At 38.5% G+C, this 21,984-nt stretch overlaps 1 protein-coding gene across 1 annotated transcript; it reads right to left on the bottom strand.

Moving 5' to 3' along the window:
- Positions 1-515: 515 nt before the first annotated feature.
- SAB (HYPERSENSITIVE TO PI STARVATION 4) lies at positions 516-12,744 on the bottom strand. Its single transcript, XM_079005639.1, has 22 exons — positions 12,457-12,744; positions 11,388-11,499; positions 10,804-11,076; positions 10,380-10,645; positions 9,815-10,028; positions 9,557-9,727; positions 9,385-9,462; positions 9,017-9,274; positions 6,852-8,939; positions 4,924-6,763; positions 4,735-4,832; positions 4,203-4,666; positions 3,876-4,125; positions 3,567-3,791; positions 3,290-3,429; positions 3,107-3,179; positions 2,935-3,036; positions 2,673-2,843; positions 2,260-2,586; positions 2,012-2,179; positions 1,506-1,929; positions 516-948 (listed from the first exon to the last, which is right to left on the bottom strand). Exons 1-22 carry the CDS (start codon positions 12,519-12,521, stop codon positions 767-769), a joined length of 7,989 nt encoding a protein of 2,662 aa, XP_078861765.1. The 5' UTR covers positions 12,522-12,744; the 3' UTR covers positions 516-766.
- Between the last annotated feature and the right edge of the window lie 9,240 nt (positions 12,745-21,984).

Here is a 21,984-nt window from a genome sequence, read left to right as displayed (position 1 = left end):
GAGTTACACAGCCCTAAACATATATACTTTTAAAAAAAAAAAATTAAATTTTTTAGACTGTCATTTTTTCTCCCCACTCTATGCAGAATTTTTCCTCAACTTTTAAGCACTCATATGGATTGTTGCATTCAAAAAATGAGAGTGATACTGAAGTGCCACCATCCAAGAAATGGAATTCTGGATTTCATTAGTTTTGGGTTTGATGCTTACGGAGGTGACTCGTAAAATAGATAGTAGATAGCGTTGGTAAGTAATTTTTTTAAAATGCAAACCTTCACCGGCTAGGGTGTAGATGTAGGTGTATGTTTTATAATCCATCCATCCACCCAGAAAATACGGATTGAGAAGCAGATTGGGCGGTTAGTAAGAGCCAGAAATTGATATGTAGAATTTAAAAATCATCAAAATACTCCCATAAACTTGCTTTATTTTCAGCTTCAATTATACAAATTACATAGATAAAGAAAAAAAAAATGGGGGGGGGGGGGGGGGGGGGGGGGGGGGGGGGATGAGAGTGAAAGGTTTGTGTTGTGGTTGGCTATATAATATATATATACAATACAAGAAGTCTGATTGATATCAATGAGTAACCACAATCCTTTGTGTATATCTATACGTATCATTACCAAGCAAGCAATGATTGGGGAGCCTGCTTTTCATAATTCAAACATACATACATAATAATAATAAGAATAATACATTATACATTATACAAAATTACTCAGCCTTGGCAAGGCGTTGGGAAAAAGTATGGTTTTTTTTTCTTTTAAGTTGTTTGAGGAGGAGGTGAAGTTAGGGATTTTTGTTGGAATTCGAGGAAATCCTCATACGGATCGGATTCGGATCCACTGGAGGAGTTTGTTTCGTATGGTGTGGTTTCAATTGGTGAAGATGGAAGTGATGAATCTATTATTCGCTGTGAGTGTGAGTGTGGAGATATAATAATACCTGTCAAAAACACGCTTGCTTACTCACTCTCACATATACTAGTATTCTTTTTTTTTCTTAATAATTACAATTGTAAGTGTGGTCTGTCACCTGCTATACCAGGTTCATAGCTTACCCCGCATTTACCCAACTTTTTATTTTTACAAATCTGTTGGCAAACTTTTTTTTTAATTTTATTTTATCAGTTAGTGTTTTTACAAACTTGTTTTTTATTTTTCTTTATAAAATCATTTTTTTACAACTTCATAAAAAAAAATTGTAGAAATACATGTAAAAGTTGTCAAATTCATGCATGTAAAACCCTGTGCTGAAATTCATTTTCTTACAACTTCATTTTTAAATCCATTAAAAAAAGGAAGGAAAAACATGTAATTGTAAGATAAAAGTTGGCTAAATGAGGGGTAATATAATATGTAAAAATGCTAAAATTTTGAAATGGAACAACTTTCATAGTTGGTCAGAAGTGTTAAAATTTCCAAAAAAAACGGCTTTTTCAATGGCATAATCCGATTCTTTTTTTCTTTTTGTAATTAATATTAAGGGAAAAATAAAGATACCTTTCTTTGAACGGAACTTTTTGGTGTGGCGTCTGATCAACTTCCTGGCTTTTGTTATGGTGAGTTGCCTGGCGAAGGGGGAATATTCGTTATCGCTTTCACTCCACTCACCCCCAACACCGCCACTCATCCTCTCGGATTCATTATTATTATTGTTGCTGTTGTTCTCCCCTTCACCTCTCATTGTCCTGAGCACAAACGCCTTGGCCTTACGACGCTGAGAATGGAATAATCCCCTGATGGAGGTCACAAATCCATCCCCTGCACCCTCAGGAGGCCTTTTGGGCCAAGTTATTGGGACCTCCACCTGCTCACCACCAGGCCCATCACTGTCACTCAGATTCAGATCCGTGCTGTGGATACCAGACAGACTGCTTGCTGCTTCTTTTCCCTGACCAAGTAATTTATTTTTGAACTTCTTACCCTGCAATGCAATGCAAACCAATTCCTTTATATATATATATATCCACTACTTATATATTATGTTTTCATAATACCATACCTACCTGCATTCCTGTGACTGATTTGAGAACCCCCCAAATTATATGTTTCTTAACTCTTGAGAAGAGGCGCCTCCAAGTTCCAGTGAACCCTAAACGATGAAATGTATCCATCAGCAACCATAGCTCGCTTACAGCAAACCGTGATCCTTCGTATGTCACTAGCAGCTCAACCTGTTCCAGTCCATTAACAAATCACATATACATTACAAAAATATAACCATAACTATTTATTTATTTATTTTACAACCTACCTGACTTATCTTGATATTATGGAACTCCCTCATCACCCTCGGCCTCGACCTTTTCTCATCGCTTGGTTTGCCTATCTTCTTGTCTTCATGAGAAGAACGTGCGGTTTTTGCACTAGTTTTGCTGGAGTCTTTTGATTTGTTGGATTTAATGTACTCGTTATCTTGTTGTAGCTCAAGGCTTCCAATTGTTTCATTCTTTGAAGATTGCAGTTGTAGCATAAGTTCGTTTGTTACAGATTCTGCTACTGATTCTTCACACCTTCTGTCAAAAGAACAACTTCTCCCCAGCTCCGGTGCTGTGTTTTTTGCACTCTGCAGCTTTGATGCCTGCATAAATCATCCAATCCATTATCCATTCATCATATACAAAACCTAAAACAATCTCTATCTATTAACACTTTAAAGCAACTCACATGCATGGCGTCACCATGGATAGAGGATGTTAATGCCACACCATAAGCACTTGATCTGGAGGATCCATCTGATTCCTTAGTTGAATGACTGGTTGATGCAGAAGCCTCATTCACTGCACAACCTTTTTTCGCTCTTCGTAAACCAGCAGTAGTTGACACCTTCCAAACTTCCTATTTCTCAAAAAAAAAAAAAAAAACAAATATTCTATTATTATTATTTATATTTATTTTGAGGAAAATCTGAGATTTTGGTTAAACTAGCCTGTCGCCGCTGACTGTCTTGCTCCTCTTCAGGGAAGAAGTACTCCCACATCATTCTGTACATCGTCTCGGTCAAGTGTATTTTCAACGGGTAAATTTCCACCTATAATGAATAAAGATTGTATTATTTACTTCACTTGGGATTTTGATAAAGTATTCTTTCAATTGAGTACCTGGAATAACTCAATAGGCGAGTTGCCATCTTTTGGAGCCCCTTGTTTTGCATCTACTCGAAGCATCACTTTTCTGAAGCCAAAAACCAAAAAAAAAAAAAAAAAAAAAAAAAAAAAAAAAAAAGGATGTGTCAGTAAATACCCTACTATACTAGCCTTGGAGCAGAAGAAATATCTACATACTTTCCCCATTCAGGAGGAGGATTCCATGCTGACAGAAGCATGTCAGACCTAGCATTAGGCAGGCAATTTCTCACAACAAAGTACTTTGTTGTGAATCTAGCAAGACCAACGTCTTTATAATCTCTGTCAAAATCATATATCTGCATTTGCAAACAAAAACATGTTTCATAACATGATCCCTCAGATCTATTAGCTATAAATAAAAAATAAATAAAAAATAAAAAATAAAAAAAAAAAAAGTAAAACTACTTTTATATAAACTTGTTTCAACACTTGCCATGTCATTTATCTCAGCCTCTGCAAAAGATTTCCCATCCACAAGCATTCCCCAAACGACTTTGTTGATTTGTAAAGATATGCGCATAGCACATGAAGGGCTTTTGTTCTTCTCTTTCTCCATAAGTCGTAATTGTGCAGCTTTCTGCATAGCCATCCTCAAAGAAGCAGCAGCCATCTTTCTAGATTTTTGTGCATTTACCAATTCTTTCCTCAGTCTTTGCACCTGTAAGTGCAAACGCATCCAGTGTGTCATATATACAGACATATAATGAAGTAATGGCATTAGTTGAAAGGTTTTGAATCTTACCAATGTGGATCTTCCACATGTTATCATCCAAAGATTCCCTTCCTTCTCTGAAGAAACGTCTCCAGAAGCATCCGGTAAAACAGAAAGCTTCCGGATATCATCAAAGAGCAAGCTCCGTGCCCGCTCCTTATGTTCAAGGTTGACTCGTTCTATCTCTACCTCTTCAACACCATCAGGAACCACCTCATCTGCTTCTTCCTCAATGTCTTCATCATCTTCTGCAGATTTCGGAAGGCTGCTTCTCCGAGACCTGAGATTAAAAACTTCAGTCAACAGATCGACCGACCGACCAGTTGAAATGTGAATTAATAATAATAATATTCTTACTTAGGAAGCCTGGCAAAGAGTAGATTGGTCAAAACATCGAGCATAACTTGAAACTGGCGAGAGGTCATGGTGGCTGTTATGTTTTGAGAATTGAATGCAAGTTCTTTCAAAGGTTTGACCTTGAGATCTGTTGTTCCCCCTTTGTGCCTGGTGTAACGGAAGTACATATCACATGGCATAAATACTCTTTCAAGTAGAGCCCCAGTACGCTTTACTTTTGATGAGCTTCTTCTAATCTTTGGTAACCACTGGAGTCCAGCCCCTGGATCAACATCAGTTGGAGCAACATGAGCCTGCACACGTTCCAACATCACTGACAGCTCCATGCGGTTCCATGTCAATTCAGGATTATTCACATCTCCACTCCCAAGTGCTTGTTTGATCATCTCTATACCCACATTCAAAACTGCATGAAACGACCGAGCTAACACCCGCCCGCTTACAGCAGCAAGCAAAAATCTACCCTGTTCACCATAAAACAATCAGCTAAAACTCTAAAACTCATGTCATATCCAACGCATTTAATACTTACATTGGCATCTTCTGAGTGAAGATTGAACTGTGGCTCAATAACGTTTACCATGAAACGGCGGGTTCCCTCCTCATCAGAGTCATCAAATCCATGTTTGTCTAGCAATTAAAATTTTATTTTTTTTAAAACCAAGTATGATCAGATGAATGTTGCATGAATGGATGCTTCTTAATGTGGGTTTGCGCTTACCAATAGCACCGAATGACTGACTATGTGCTTTAGTTGAATTTGCTAGAGATGGATCTGAACCTGATGCCTCCTTTTGTTTAGAAGAGCTTGCACCTTGAGCAACAGATGGGTTCTTTGAGGAGGCGTCTTCTTGGAAAGATTGAGATTCATTTTTATTTTGCAGCTGGGTCTCTTCATGTAGCTTCCTTTGGGCATATTGACGTGAAGGAGAAGGCTTTGAAGGTGCAAATGCTTTAGATAACTCACCAACCCAAGACCAAACAGCATCTCTGTTCTCAATCGTCCATAGCAGCTTCAATCCATACACAAAGATCCGCCGACAGTTATCAGCTATCACCACATTATACCCATCATCCTCACTTGGATCAGACCTTGCCTGTTCATCACTATCACTTCCATTCTCAAATTCTGACCTAACATATGTCATCTCAAGATTCCTTCTACCAGCTTCCTGCCATGCCAACAATCTAGCAGGATCTGCCTTTGGCGATTGCCTTCTAATTGTAAAGTAATCAGATGACAACAAAAACCCATCATCACGATGCCTTTCCGTGGTTCCTTTGGCATTACCTGAATTTTCATTTACAACTCTGTCCGTGGATGAAGATTTTGAGCTTTTCCTTGTCATTTGTACAACTTTAATAACACTCGTGGTATCGTCTTTGTTAAGAAATACCTTAGGCATATGAAGATCAAGACCCTGGTAGACAAGATCAAGAATATCACGCTTGCTCTCGAATGTGTACTTTTGCTTGCCACGACTGTAACACATTTCAAATTTCAGCTTTGTCATCTTAAATGTCAACCCTTTAGCCGGATCATTATCATCTAATGACATATGTCTTAAACAGGTTGGAGTTGAATCAATTCGGAACATAAACTCTGTCATGACTTTGTCTAAAGAGAGGTTACCAGACCTAGGGATTCTAGGGACACCATATCGAGGCCATCGAGAGAAGTAACGCAATTTCTGAGGAGGAATGTAGTTTAAATACCAGAACTTTATGAGCCAAGCAAAATCATGAGGCCCAACATTCAAAGTTGGTGAGCTAATTGAATCGTTCTCCAATTTAGACAGGTCATGCAAAGCTGCATCAAATGCAACAAACCCATTACCTGAGGGGATGGGTCTGAGAGAGAAATTCCACCTCAGCGATAGTGAAGTGGATCTGAAAGGATCGTATATCTTTTCACGAGTGACACCTTCAGAAGGAAGCGCAAACAAAAAATGGTTAAGTGGCTTGCCCGACTCACATTCCCAGTCCATTGTAACCTCGAGAGTAAAGCTAGGGGCCACTAGAAAAGCGCCACATGTCCCAGCTGGAGGCTTAACCGTTGAATTCCGTAGCAAATTCTCCAAACTGCTTGTAAACATCTTGAAATCCGTTGCTGAAACATGAATACGCCCGTCCGAGTGTCGGAGCTCCATATGCCCAGAAGTAATTTGGAGTTTATCAGACTTTTCATATGGATCGGTTGTAGCAAGAATGTTAAATGTGCTCTCTGAAAAACATAATGTGGTCTTTCCATGCATGTAATTCCTCATTTCGTCCCACCATGGCAAGCTTTTTTCTTTCTTTGGGGGGGTAGTGTTGGAAGCATTTGGGTTCCTGACACTTAAGTTGGCCCTACGTAAAGCTACGGTGAAGGCATAGCTCAAATCAGCAAAAGATGGTTCAAAACCCACACCATAAGATATTTCTCCTTTCTGGAAATTCAATGGCAAATCCAAATATGTTTTCATTGGTGGAGTTGTGCCACTAACTGAACGATACATTTGCACCTTCCTCCATCTACCAATGTAGACATCATGCAGCATTTGGGGTTGAAAAGGCGTTGCCTGCAACCACAATTCAGAATTTCATCTTCGATTATTATACATGAAAAACAAAATAAAAATGAAAATAACAAGATAATTATATTCTGACCTGTTGAGCGAGCACAACTCGGCCCTCACATTTACCAGAGGTTCCAGCAAGGAGAGGATAAGTATAGTCTCTTAGCTGAATAACAAGAGAGCCTGTCTGCATATTAATGTTACATCCATATAGGCGAGAAAATGGAATTTTATATTCCAGAGCAACTGGATCAAGCTTCTGTACAAAGTCTATCATCCCAGCTTCACCACCTTCGATTGCTGACAAGCTTAGATCAAGCTCTGTTGCAGTAATAGAAAAAAGAGAGGTTCTGGAGGTGCTAAGCTTAAAACCGGACTGAAATCCATCCTGAGAGCAAGCACCTGATCCTTCTGTTGTCACAAGACTCTTGCATGCCCGATAATAAGACCGGAATGACTGCTTATAGATTTCCTCCTTAAGTTTTTCAATAGATGATGCATCCATCTCTTCTCCACCAACTTCATAAACAGAATCATCTGTATCACCAACTGCAGAAGACTGGGTCCCTTTTGCAGTAACTGCATCAAGCAAACTCAACCTAACAGCCACTTCACGAGCCTCGTTTTTCATCAGTCGATAGTGTTCATCGAGCCAACCCTGTAGAGGCTCCTCCTCGATGTCAGCAGTCAACTTACGTATGTAGAACTTTACACGACCAATTTTAGAGGAACTAGAACTAGGTTTCTTAGGTTTCGCAGCATCTTCTTTGGATGGAAATATTGCTTTTGTTTTAGCAGAAGTAACAAGCTTTAAAGCTCGCAGCATTTCCTCGATGGAATCATCAAGAGCACGCAGTTGCAATCTGTATGGCATGATGATATGTATATCAAATGCTTGAATCACCCAATCCCACTTACCACCTGAATCCTTTGAAGCATGCGGTATGCGGGAAATCTGCATCCTGCCACTCTTGAACACTTTTGCCGAATTAAAACTGAGCATTAGTCCCTCAACAAGTACACCTATACGAGCATTTTCAGAAAAAATCGACTGAACCTTAATCATGGCCTCAACACCATCTCCAGCTTCAGCAGTTAGAGTAAACATCTCGACATCAATAGCAAAAAGAGATTCCTTCTTTTTTTTATTCTTCTCTGACTCAAATGATCCCACAGAGTCTTCTTTTGTATGTCCGTTATTTCCACTACCATACATCCCCTTCAGGAGTTTGTCCTCCTGAGACTGACGCTTCTGGTTGTCGATCAGTAGCTTCATTCTCAACCCTAGGTCAACCAATGATAAATGAACATCGGGCTCCCACCTGAATGTGATATCAGTGGCACTGAAAAGAGAGCAAACAGCTATCTCTTTAAGACCTCCAGCTCTCCTTACAAACTTTGCATTCTGCATGTCAAACAATGTCACTTTTGTGCGAGTACTGTTGTCTTCCAGATACTCTTGATACACAGATCTAGCTCTTTCAAGCTCCAACTGAGTCGACTGTTTCTCCTTGTTCAAGCACAAACTAAAATGAAAAATATCCAGGCCTACAATACACTTCAGCATCTTGTGCTCATCAGAAACTGTTGATGCTATTTTTGCAGTACGTGGAGTCCCATCAGCTAAGGCACTAAAAGTCACCCTGCCACCTTGTGATCCATAATTCACTTTTTTGGGGTCCTGGACAACTTCATTTTCCAAGCCTACTTCACTAGAGAGATTTACAGAGCACCTTTCCAGATTAAACTTCACTAACCGAATCCCTTTGCCAGATGTTTTTGTTGACCTCCCTGCCCGACTTTGTGTGGATGTTTTAAGAGATTGAGATGAAGCTTTCAACAGTGCCTTAAACAACAAAGCAGTTGATAACAAGGACTGAACACGCTTGAATGTCAGGTTCACACCCATTCCAGTTACATCAACAGACACAACCAATATAAACTTAGAACTGTCTTCTTGAGGTGACTGTGACTCCCTGTCCTTTTTTCCCCAATCCAGGGTGATCTTTGCTATATGCAATAGGGAACCAGTATTTGTTTCCACACCAAAAAGGCTTTCTCTCAAAGATTCTTGATACTCATCTGCCATGTGCAAATTCAGTTCCCCAAGTTCCAGGTGAACTGCAGTGCCTGTACTAGATATGTTGTTGGCAAAGACATGTGACGACTGTGAGCAACCCTGAAAGTAAGAAATTCCAATAAAACATTAGCTTAAACATGAGAGAGAGAGAGAGTATGACAAGATAAATCATTTACATGATATATAGGCAATCCACTCAGATTAAAAAGCACGATAGTCATCTCTGGAGCTGAAACTGTGCATGTCCACATGATGGCTTTAGAACTACTTGTCTGGACTGTTACTGGAACTGGATTAGCATTTTCATCCCCAAGCACCATCTTTTTCTTCTTTGAGGAGCTCAACTTCATCAATGGATTTAATCTTTCCATAAATAGGTTGCATTGGGTGCCTCCAAGCTTAACATCAATTTCACATCTAATGGGTGATGTAGGCTGAAAAGGGGAAATAAACAATCAACATGTCACCCAAAAGATGCAAAATTATTAAAAGTCATCTATCTCACTGCCTTTTGAAGCTATGTATGAAAATCATATAAATGCACCTGTAATGGAATGTAAACTGAAGAAATAACAGCAAGCTTTAATATGTCCACCACAGAATTTTCAGCTTCTTTAAGAAGCTACATCATAAAGAAGAAATTATCATCAGGAAAGGAGCTATGAACAATATCAATGACATTGAGAAAACCCGAAAATGAAACATTACAGCCATACATGAATCTCGCTGAAATCTAACTGAAGATCAAGACGTGTGCTTTCTCCAATGTCCTCAACAAACCTTGACTTCACACTCTTTAACTGGATGCCCATGATGTTATTCTCCATAACAATATAGTGTTCTTTATGCACAAACCTCACATTTAACTTTGGCAAAGTGAGAGAAACCTATTACAGGATGCAGATTAATGAAGTCAACAGAAGAGATGACAAACAAATAAAAGTAACAAATACAGCACTTCTGCACTGACCAACCTTTTCTGGGATGAATGAAGTGTACTTGGTAACAGCCAAAAGAGGAGATTGTTTATTTTCTTTCTTTTTGGCAACAGTGTGTTCAATGGTTGATTGTAAAAAATCGTCAACTTGGGTATCAGTCGACTTCTTTCCAGGGATCAACTCCTCATTTAAGTTCAAAGCAATTTCTCCAATAGATATGTCCACATTTTTTACTACAATACCCGCTTCTCTGCAGCAAGAGTATCAAATACAAAAGCTCGAATAGTTACTAGATGAAATAAGTGGTGAAGAGAATAAGGAATAAAAAAAAAAAAAAAAAAAAAAAAAAAAAAAAAAAAAAAAACAGACTATCAACACCCAACACCAAGACCAAAGACTTTCTTGTTTCGATAATAGTAATAATAACAATTTGTTCTTGTGATATAAAATTACTCAACAAACAACCCTAGTGCACGGAAAAAAGGTGAGTACTAGAGCTTCCTTAGATGAACAAAAATCAGAGGGAAAAAAGACAAGAAAGAAGTCGTTATTCCTTAGATCTCTTTGTGGGAAAACATAATAAAAAATAAAGAAAACCAACCTATCATGACCAAACTCACTCGAGAGATGGAATTCTTCACAAAAGAAAGGAGCAGAAGCCTTCTCTATCGATGCAAAACATGTCTGGCCTGCAGTAAAGCTTTCAGCATTGCAAAAGCTTGATGATTGATCAAAACTAATACGTGGATCACCCAGATGAACAACAACAGGCACAAGTTGCAACTTCACAAGGACACAAGGCTTTGTACCACCATCTTTAGATATTTCAACACCCAGGTCTTTAACTTCTACAGTAGCCTTTGGTGTCTGCCCCCATATAAAATGTAAAATCAAAAACAGTTGAGAACATGAAACACTTACAAAGCAAAAGATAGCAAATGACCATACTATAACAAGTAGTAAGCAAGAAAGGACACCAAGGACTTTAATTGTAAACATAAGAATTTTCATCATGAACAACTTACCTTTACAATCAAATCTGTGACAGAAATGGATAAGAATCTTGCCATATTAGCCACAACCATCCACTTTCCTCTGCCTGGGTTACTGCGGGATCTGCGAGATTTTTGTGACTCTGATTTTTTTGCATTTTTGTTTGAAGCCCTTATAACAATTTCTATGTCACTTATCAACAACTGCAGTTTTGGATCCCTAGACATGAAACCAACTCCTAATTTAACCAAGGATTGTCGTAGACTAAATCTGATTTCACCAACACAAACAGATTCAACCGCACCCTGCAAATTGACAACCATAACATCAAGATGAACTGTCTAATAGGGTTTCTGATATAAGAACTTCAGATGAGCATGTAAACCAATTAAACATGACTAGTTCAATGTGCATGTCGTTTACGAACCACAAAATATATTTTGACATGCAAAAAATAAAAACAGCAGCCTTAGCAGGAGAAAACAAATTGAAATACAATTAGATGTATGTTAGAAGACCATAATAAACTAGCCCAACACAGAAGAGGTTAAAGTAGAAGCATCAAGTAGAGTAAAGATTTAATCAGATATAGTGACCAAAGCAAAAGATGAATAACCTTTTCGAACTTGATTGTAACATCCCTCAAACATTTCCATCCACTAACTTTAAATGCCACTGATGCTTTCATAATCCGACTCAAAGTCCAAGCCACAAACTTGGAAGCAGATCTGTAATAAGATGTTTAGTTAAGTTCTCTGGAACTTGTAGTTACACTGATGCATTATAATGAATGCCTTTCTAAACAAAGCATAATTGAACACAAGACGATGAGATCCAGTTACAGCGTATTCCTTCATTAAAGAACCATTAATTGCACAAAACTTAGTACTACTCCAAAATTAGAGTACAATCAATATCCAGATAGGAATCATAGGATTCGTAATGCAATATTAGTTAGTTTTGCAAGATAACCAGTTTACCGAATACTCAAACTTGATTATTGTGACTTCCTATCGCACTAATCAGTTTATATGCACCTCCACATACCAATAACATGAGAAAAAAAAATCTAAGGAGAGAACGGGTTACATGAGCTGTGGTTCTATTTGTAAGCCTGAAAGTGATAGCATTAAATTGACAACCTACACTCATAATCTGTAATGAAATTAGCAAAAATGATGCACTTGGCGTTTTGAAAAGATAAAGATTGTGTACCATGTAAGAGTAATCTCCCAATTTATCCAAAAAGATCAAAAAATAAAGTACCCGCTCCCCCACTTACAAAGTTAGAGACTAAAACTGCAGTGATCTAAATTTTACCATTCATAAACCAGCCACACAAAAGATCAGCACTACATATGGCATTAGTATACTCAGACAACATTGCACGCAACTTAGCAGAACCAATGGATTTGGCACTTCAACAAATATCAAAAAAAAAAATGTTAAAGGGAAAGCGCCACGTTACTGAACTATGATCTCGAATTTCAGTAATCCCATTCAATCCATTCATGTAAACATTGAGTGCAAACGTAGCAATGCATATTGCATAGTCAAATGTAGTAATCTATTCGGTCATATTTCTCAATAACTCCAAAATTGAAGCTCCAGGACTAGCAGTTCTCCCTTAAAATACAACAAAATAATATGACAGAGCATAGATGATTGATTGATTGATTACTTACATGAACAGAAGCCATAGTATGATTGATATGAACAGGAACGTAAACAAGAATTTGACCGGAGACATTTCTACAAAGCAAATCCTCTTTTGTTCTACACCCAGTTCATTCTGCTTCTTGTTGTTGACGATGAACAACAATACCTTTCACTACACATCATCATGAAAACCCTAAAACCACTGAAATCGAATTGAAGTCCTTTGAAGAAGAAAGAGATCGCAAAGGCTCATTAGTCATAACAATTGGGGAAGGAAACCGGTGGGAATATTATTGAAGGGGAAGTAAAAAGGGTCAAAAAACGCACGATTTGTAGACCATTGAGACTGTCTAGACTCTACAGAAGAGCCCAAAATTTTGGTAATTCCTTTTTCCAGAGCAGGAACTGCAGAATCCAGAGAATCACTTCTTCGCAGAATTGTATTTAATGCATTATACTTTGTACGTTACCATACGATGAAGAGCAGAGCCTAAATTTATGGTAGTTTCTTTTTCCAAAGCAAAAGTTGAAAATCTAGAACACTAACGCATTAACACTTGTATCTAATGCATTGAATGTCGTACATTATTCTATCCAAATATTTTGCTTTTTTTGTTTACTGTGTGTGCAAGACATCTTTGGGATCAAGAGAAGGGAAGGTGTGGATGGGGATTTCTCGAGGTAAGTTACAAACAGCACCCATCAAGTTATCAATTGTAGTCCCCCAACTTTTAACTGTTTCAGTTTCTGTATCTTTGTTTCCAAATACAGTTTTGATTAAATCAGATGATAATAATTGAAGTAATTTTCAGAATATAAAAATGATTAGAATCTGATCAATGTGAATATAACTTTCTTTCTTTTTTCGTTACTTTTTCTTGTTATCCTCTAATATTAATCTTCAATCTAAATTAAAATACAATATCATGTGTTTATCTTATTTCTTTTATTTTTCAGTTTTTTTTTTTTAATTTTAGAAAGATCATGTGCTAACCAAAAGGCTTATACCTATTGGTATTACTAGCTGAAAATATATATTTTATTTAAGAGGTTGATTATTCAAGTCTCGTTGTTACATTGGTGTATTAGATTAGCATTTATTTAAAAGAAGATAAATTAAATATCTTTCTACTTTTTTTTTCTCTTACCATTTTCCTATACATTTAAAATTTTGGCATTTGTTATATTAAATAAAATGAATACACTTTTATTATATTTATGATAACTAGTTTATGTGAAATGAAAAATCACTAGGCATTGTTTCCATCAGGGGCGGCTCAACCCGTTTGGGGCTCTAAGCGAACGAAAAATTTAGGGCCCTTTGGTATTTATTATACTTAATACATAATGTTATTATGCATGTAGCCTAATGACTTGAGATTTGAGAATATAACTATAGAAAGATAATGGAAATTGGAAAACTCAAATTTGGAAAACGGAAAAAAATATTGTTTTAGTGAAAAAATAAAAACTGAAAACAGAGAAAATGTTCATATTCGTTCTCTTTTTTCGCTTGATAATCATATCTTTTAATGATCTGATTTTGCAATTGTATCGTCCTGTTGTTATTTATATTTTCTCTTTTTCGCTTGAAAAAATACCTCTTCTGTGAAAAAAAAAAACTAAAATTATAGAAAATAGATTTTAGAATAGAATTATACAGTAATTTGTGGTAATCAATGAACAATCGACTCAAAAATCAGATAACTGAAAAAAATAATAACTAAAAAGTATTAACCCTAAATCGACTTTAAATATTAAATCCTAATTAGATAATCAGATGACAGATAATGGAAATAAAAACTAAAATGTGAAAAAAGTGCACATATCGTTTCTGTGATAGACTTGAATCATCCGAATTTTTTTAACAATGGAGTAATTAGTTATGGAGAAGCCTAGAATGGATAAGGAAAAAAAAGAGCATATTGTAATGTATTTCAGCGGTTCAGAGTGTTCAAGAATCGAGAAGAAGAAGCCTAGAATCGTTAATTAGATTTCGACAATGGAGAAGAAGAAGAATCATCGCTTTGAAAAGAGATGTATAGAGTTTTCTAGAATCGTTAATCAGATTTCGACAATGGAGAAGAAGAATCATCGCTTGTAGAAGAGATGTACAGAGTTTTTGAGGCCTCGTTATTCAAATTCAGATATGGATATGTATTTAGTATTTGGGTTAAATGGGGCCCCTTAAAAGTGGGGGCCCTAAGCCCTATCCTTGTTTAATTACTAATAAAGTCGGCCCTGACTTTCCATTTGTCTCAGTCTAAAAATGATAAAATAAAATAAATAGAAATATTAAGTAGGAGAATATCTCTTAATAGAAAGATCATAGGCTGAAAGTTAAGCTAACGGAAGTCTACACACCTATCAATGACCATTTTGTAATAAGTGATTCAAAAAAGGACCTAAATGAACAAAATAATGAGTCAAAGGCGTCTTTTAAAAGAAGGTGATAGTTTATGGACTGTTTTTGGCATGACGTTGTTGACATTGAGAAGTCTATGATCGTGTTCTATAGTTGCTATCATGTTGACCACTTTTTGCCTATTTTAAACATATTTTTTATGATTTCAACATAGTATATATATTTACATTAATTTATTGTTCAATTATTCAATTTTAAAGAAATTTTTTTTTTAACATTTATTTTTAAAAAAGTATGTTACTTTTGTCTTAACCGATTTTAACTCATTGGACGCGTTATATGAATAAAAACTTTAACCTTTTTTTGACAATAAGTCAAAGTTCTAAATAACTTCGTTAAATGTGATTTAATGGTAATATTAACCTTCAAACTTTTATAAGTCATAATAAGTCACGTCGTTTGTAAGGCGTGACTTTAAAACAATATATATAACGACATTTTATTAAAGTGTGGCGTCATAAGTTGTTAAAAACCTTTCGAAATATCGATTAAATTAAAATTGTAACGTCGGTTTCAGGTATTATTTAAACTTGTTTAATTTTTGGGATTTTCAGTTGGGCACGACGTGGTGAAGGGATCGTCACGATGTGGAAGCTCCGCATGAAACACGTGTTTCGCTTGGGTCGCCACGACGTGGACATGTTTTGGTCATGAAGTGGTGACGGTTGTTCAGGAAAACCCTAAAATTTCGGGCTTAAGGCCCTATTTAAAGAATGTGATGGCTAGGGTTTCTTTCACCCTCAACCTCCATCACCTCCTAAAGTCTTCTTGAGCAACCTTAGCTCTTTGCAAGTGTTGGAGCTCATTTTGGTGTTTTGTGGCCTTAGAAGGAAGAAGAGTGAACTCTTGTGCATAGATCAAGCAAGTTGCCCAGCCCTACTCCTTGTGTGTATTTTCTGGACCATTTGTGAGTTCTCAAGTTCTCTTCTTGGTGATGTTTTACTTTTAGATCTAGGTTATTTGGTATGTTTTATTCAATATTTAAGCTTTAGATGGATGAAAGTGATAAAGTTTTCAACTTTATGGCTTACCTTAATCCCTTGGTCATTATATCTTCTGGATCTAGGATTTGGTGTAGTTTTTGTGATCAGGTATGAGCTTTAGGTCCCTTTTCTCATATTTTTGACCTAGTTTAGGGAAGGAAATGCATGGGGCATACATGTCCATAAAGTTTAGATTTATATGAGCCCCTAGAAGCCTTATGGAAAGTATGGTATAAGGACTTAACTGATTAAGAGCTTGAGCAAATAAGATGTTTTTAGCTTGTTGCCACGAAGTAACGAAATGGGTTCCACGATGTGGCGAAAATGGAAACCACGACTATTTTGTCGAGAAGGTCCTACGACGTGGGCAAGGGATGACCATAATGTGGAAGTCAAATGACGTTGACTTTGACTGTTGACTTTTGACCGGGTTTGACTTTTAGTCAAATTCATAGATTTGGAAGGTAGACTAAGGGTTTACCTTGTATGATTCTATAGGAGGTGTGTAGCACCCACTTTTCAGTTATGTGAGCTTATTAGCTAACGACTTCATTGCAAGGTGAGTTTTCTCACTATAATATGTAGGATGTTAGTTATCTTTGTGATATATGCATGGAAGGCCAAGGTTTGGCCCCTGAAATTTGTATGAAAGACCAGGGTTTGGCATTTGGCATTTGCATGAAAGACCAGGGTTTGACCCCTGGTAATTGTATGGAAGACCAGGATCTGGCCTCTATAACTTGTACAAGTAAAGACCATGATTTGGCCCATGGTGGGGAGTAAGACTATGATTTGGCCCATAGTATCCTCTTGGGGTTGATATAGACCCATCGCGTTATGTATGGTATGTGGTATTTTGGGGGAACTCACTAAGCTTTGTGTTTATGGTTTTGTGGTTTAAATATTTTAGGTATATTTGGTTCCAAGGGGAAGACTTCGGCCTGATTGCATCGTATCCACAAGAGATTTCATACTTATGATTTTGTTACCACTCTTATTGTACACATCCCCAAAATTATAAGGTAAAAATTTCATTTTTAATTCAACCTTAAACATTATTTATCCTTTCCCATCATTCAAAAGCATATCAAAGTAAAAATAGTTATCATAGTACAATCCCAAAATCACAAACTGCGGAAACATGGGTGGATGCGTTGCAATCAAGCCGGGCATTCCCCTTTCGAACCGGAAGTACCTAGAACCATAACCATAAAACTGTAAGCACAAAGCTTAGTGAGTTTCCCAAAATACCACATAGCATACATACATACATCCATCGGGCCTCGCCCGGTATTCATTGGGCCCCGCCTGGTATAGATCTGTCAATGACATGCGAAACATTAGGAGGAGACTCACCTCAAACTGAGATAACCGAAACACACACACTACTGCTACCAGGGTCCTCACACTAAACACAACCAAATTATCCCTAGTCAATAATTAAGATAATTCCCCATAATCGAAGGTATATGTCATTCTCTATTATTACCATGGGTAAAAGACCATTTACCCTTCCCATATCTGACCAAACAACTCATGGCCCAACTTCCAAAAGACCCAAGGCCTAAAAGGCCCAAAAGGAGAACATTACGAGTACGTCACGCGTATCAGACTCGTATGCCCCACATACTGCTCGTTGATGCTTGAGGTACAACTCGCTACAGCATGAAATTGGGAAGACATGCATTACGTTGAGCGTACGCATATATACACCCAACGTACCCCCTTGGTGACCATTTTTCATTTTAGGACTTAATGCTTAAGACCAAAACTTCCAAACTCAAATCTAATCTCAAAACATCGAATTAAGTCATAAAGTTTCCACCTTTATGACTTTCCATGGTTAGAAAAAGTCCAAAAGCCAAAACCCTAACTTATTTATCCATTAAGACATCTTAACTCTTGCATTAAGGGGATAGGAGGTCCAAGATCACATTTTTATGGTTCCTAATAACTCCATAATGGATAAAGTTTCCAAATTTATCCATTAGAATGGTCCAAACAACCAAGATCTAGTCTTTAAGTCTCCAAGGGACCAAAAGTGCATCCTTTTCAACTTAATCCATTAAGTCCAAGTCTCCAACCTTCATATCTGAATCAATATGATGTTTAGATGGATAAAGTTTCAAACTTTATCCATAACAAGGTCACAAAATTTCAAGATCTAAACTTTAAGCACTAAAGTGACCAAAAGCTCATAACACCCACAACTAGCTCGATCTAACAAATGTATCATCAAGATTCAAGCTTGATACCTCTAGAAAAAAGATCAAGGTGAACAAAGTCTAGATCTACAAGCTCCAATGCAACCAACACTTATCCAATGAGATCCTTCTTCTCCAATATGCACCAAGAACACTCCAAAGCACTTAAAAACACCTTTTTTCTCACAAGGCTCAACCTAGGGTTAAGGTTTCAAGGGAGGGTGTTGGAGAGGTGGAGGCTAAGAATGGAATGGGTTTGGGGAAGTTAATGAGCTTAAATAGGGATCAAACCACAAAAATAGGGTTTGGGCACTGATCGTGTACGCCTAGCATACTCCTGGTATGCCCAGCGTACTCAGGGATACCCTAGTACGCCCAACGTACTTCCTCGTACGCCCAACGTACGCATTTTAACCCAAAATCGTCCTAACTTCAAATGGTCATAACTTATTCGTTTCAACTCCGATTTTGACGATATTTATATCCACATAAAGGTATTTGTGAGCTCTACAACCCTATCTAATTAGTTTTAACTTAAAACACATCAATCTAAAAATCCTTAATTCATAAAAGAAGTCTGAAACACCACTTTTCCCATTATACCATTGGGGTCCAAAGCACAAACCAAACTCTTGGATCACATAATCTACATTACCCACGTCCAAATGGGTCTAAACCTCTCATTCCTAAGGCCCGAATCCTTATGATAATTGATCATCGGGTCATGGTCCCGAACTTTGGAACGACTCGAAATAGGTTGTTATAACTCTCCCCCACTTAAATTAGATTTCGTCCTCGAAATCACTCTTTATTACCTTCCAGGAAATCAGACAATCCATTCAATTCCTCTCGAACCCTGCTTCCAGTTATGTTCTAAACTTTCGCATTGTTGTCTTTCAGTATAGTGGTGGTTACCTGAGGTTATAGTTTTGGTTCTGGTTCCAATTCAGGCGCTAATGTTGAACCAATGGATGAAAGGATACGTAAGTTTTTCATGACTGGGATCATACACAATATCTTGGATGCGACTCATGTGATGTTCGGTACCATCAAGGAGGGATCATGGAGATTTTGGATGAGCACCCGGGGGTCTTTCGTGTTGTAACGCTCGTTCCTGGTATTATTTAATTCTCTAAAATTTTAGGATTTTGGACTGGGAATCGACGAGTTGGGGAGCTCCAACTCGTCGAGTAGGGATCATTATGGATGCAGGATGAAGGGTCTACTCGACGAGTTAGAAGCCCCAACTCGACGAGTAGACGCTAGAAAGGAAAACCCTAATTTTTCTAGTTTTGCACCCTATATAAAGAACTTATGGCTCATTTGTGGCTTCCCTCATCGTGTTTACAGCCCAGAGAAACCCTAGTTCAAGCCTTATATCTTTTGTTGTGTGTGTGTGAGAGAGAGCTTTGGGAGTGACTTTTGGTGTTCATTTGAAAGGAACTAGAAGCTTGAAGAAGATAGATTGAGTAGAAGGCAGTAAATCTGGGATTTCCTCCAGTGTTGCAGCTACATTGAGGTATAAAGTCGAAACCTTGACCCTTTATTGCTTAGATCTTCTTCTATGAAAGTTTATGGCCATTATTAGCCTAGTTTCGGATTTTTCTTGGATTTGAGCATGTGTAACGACCGAAAAATTCCAACCAATTTAAGTTTTTCAAAAACAACCCGATTCCATTAAAGTTATTACAAAAAGGTTTTCAAAACAATTTATTTAAAGTATTCCCAGAATCACATCACGACTAAAACATGAGGAGCGGTACGATCACGCCTTCGCCTTGTCACGGTCTCCTGAAGAACCTAAAAACATTAAACCACAACTGTAAGCCCGAAAGCTTAGTGAGATATCCCCAAAATACCAACCACATATACCATACACGCATAACATGCCATAACATATCCGATCACAGAACAGCCATGCACTTCGGGTCTACTGTGTGACTGGTCCGCCGCACCAGCCAACAGTCCACCTGGTCCACCCTCCGAGTCTAGCCATATACATCGAGTCTACAGTGTGATTGGTCCGCCCACACCGGGCCTTCAATCCACCCGGTCCACTCTCTGAGTCTACAGTATGACTGGTCCGCCTGCGCCGGGCCTTCAGTCGGCCTGGTCCATTCTCCGAGCCTCGGCACGTTTGGTCCACCCTCTTGGGGCCTACAGCCTATCCGGACCGCTCGCTGGGCCTTCGGGACAACCGGTCCGCCCTGGGTATCTTGGCGTACAACACAAAGCAGGACCCGCCTCAACCCAACTCTAGTCCAAACAACCATGTGCACATAAACATACAATCATATAACAATTCACAGTCAACAAACCGATCAAACAGATCACATAACATATCATCATCCTAACCAGGATACCGACCTAACCGGTCACTAGCATAGCATCACCCTACATCTCAGGATACCGATCTCAACCAGGTCTCTAACATATACCATCCTAGCTACCAGGATGCAACATATCAAAGCAATAACATACAACAAATACCCAGATCTCAATCCGATAAAGGGCCGGCCTTGGTGCCTTAGACCCTGTTGATATAGTGAGGATAACTCACCTCGAAACTGCCGGCTGAACGAATAACTCAAGCTGCTCCGACTACTGATAAGATCCCCACCACTCGCCAAACACCAGTACACTGAACTTAAAACAATATTCAACAATTACCAAAATGCCCCTGGAAATCAACTGGTCAACCCTTGGTCAAAGACAAGGTCAAAGTCAACCCCTGACTGACTCTACTCGCTGAGTCAACCCGATGACTCGCCGAGTCCCCATACACAGAACTTCCCCAATCTGCGACTCAACTCGCCGAGTTCAGCAACTCTGAGTCCACTCGCACACAACTCACCGAGTCATCCCTTGACTCACCGAGTCACAGCTCTACCAAAAGAAACTTAGACCCCACGACCAGACTCGCCGAGTCCAAGAACAGACTCGTCGAGTCTACGACTATCTTCAACCTACTCGCCGAGTTGTTCTTCCAAATCGCCGAGTTCCATGCCATCTTCATCCAACTTGCCGAGTTGTTCTTCCAACTCGTCGAGTTCCAGCCTATCTTCAAGCAACTCGCCGAGTCTACCCATGTGACTCGTCGAGTACCACCGGATCTGAATCCATACAGAGGCTTTCCAAGCCATGCAGATGATCCAAACCATAGATCTACCCCTCCTAAGGCCATCCATCACGTAAAGTGGCAATCTTTACGTGAACCCAAGGAGATCTAGGCATTTTCACTCTAGGGTTTGGGTTTGGGACAAGATAGTTCCATCAATCACTCAAAAACAGGGACTTTTATGCATTCTAACCCTTCTCCATTCCAGATCTGAGGTAGCAACCTCAGATCTAACCTCTAAACTCCAATACATCAAAAGATATGATCTCTAACACCCCCAAAAATGATGAATCTAGATAATAGCAGCTCAAACAATGAAATAATACCTCAAAAGGAAGCTCCAAGAGAAGATTAATCCGAATCCTTGCAAAGCCCTTTGATCCAAGTCTCTTCTCCTTCGAGATTTCTTCCACAATCACTTCTCCAAGCTCCAAATGCATTCTAATCCCTCACAATCACATCTTAGGGCTTTCTGGACTTCTACAGAGGGTAAAGAGGCTGGGGAGAGGGTATAATGTCCTTTAAATAGGGCTCATCCTTCGGATTTAGGGTTTTCTCCACTCAGCGCCTACTCGTCGAGTCCATCCGCTGACTCGCCGAGTCGGCCACTTAACACGCGACCAAAGTCGCGACCCTACTCGCCGAGTCCACCCATGGACTCGCCGAGTTCCCCTTCCCAATTTACTCTTTTAGCCCTTCAACTTTACTCTTGATATTCCGGGATGTTACAGCATGATATGAAAATTTGGCTTTAGATCTGGATATCTCAGGGCCTTTATGTACTTAAAGTTGTCAACTTTATCAAGTCTTGGTCCTCCTTCATG

Source organism: Lactuca serriola, chromosome 1, assembly GCF_051521515.1.
Source record: "Lactuca serriola cultivar US96UC23 chromosome 1, Lser_US96UC23_V15, whole genome shotgun sequence".
NCBI lineage: Eukaryota > Viridiplantae > Streptophyta > Magnoliopsida > Asterales > Asteraceae > Lactuca > Lactuca serriola.
The sequence above is the reverse complement of the archived record's forward strand: the minus strand, read 5'-3'. Positions and strand labels throughout refer to the sequence as shown.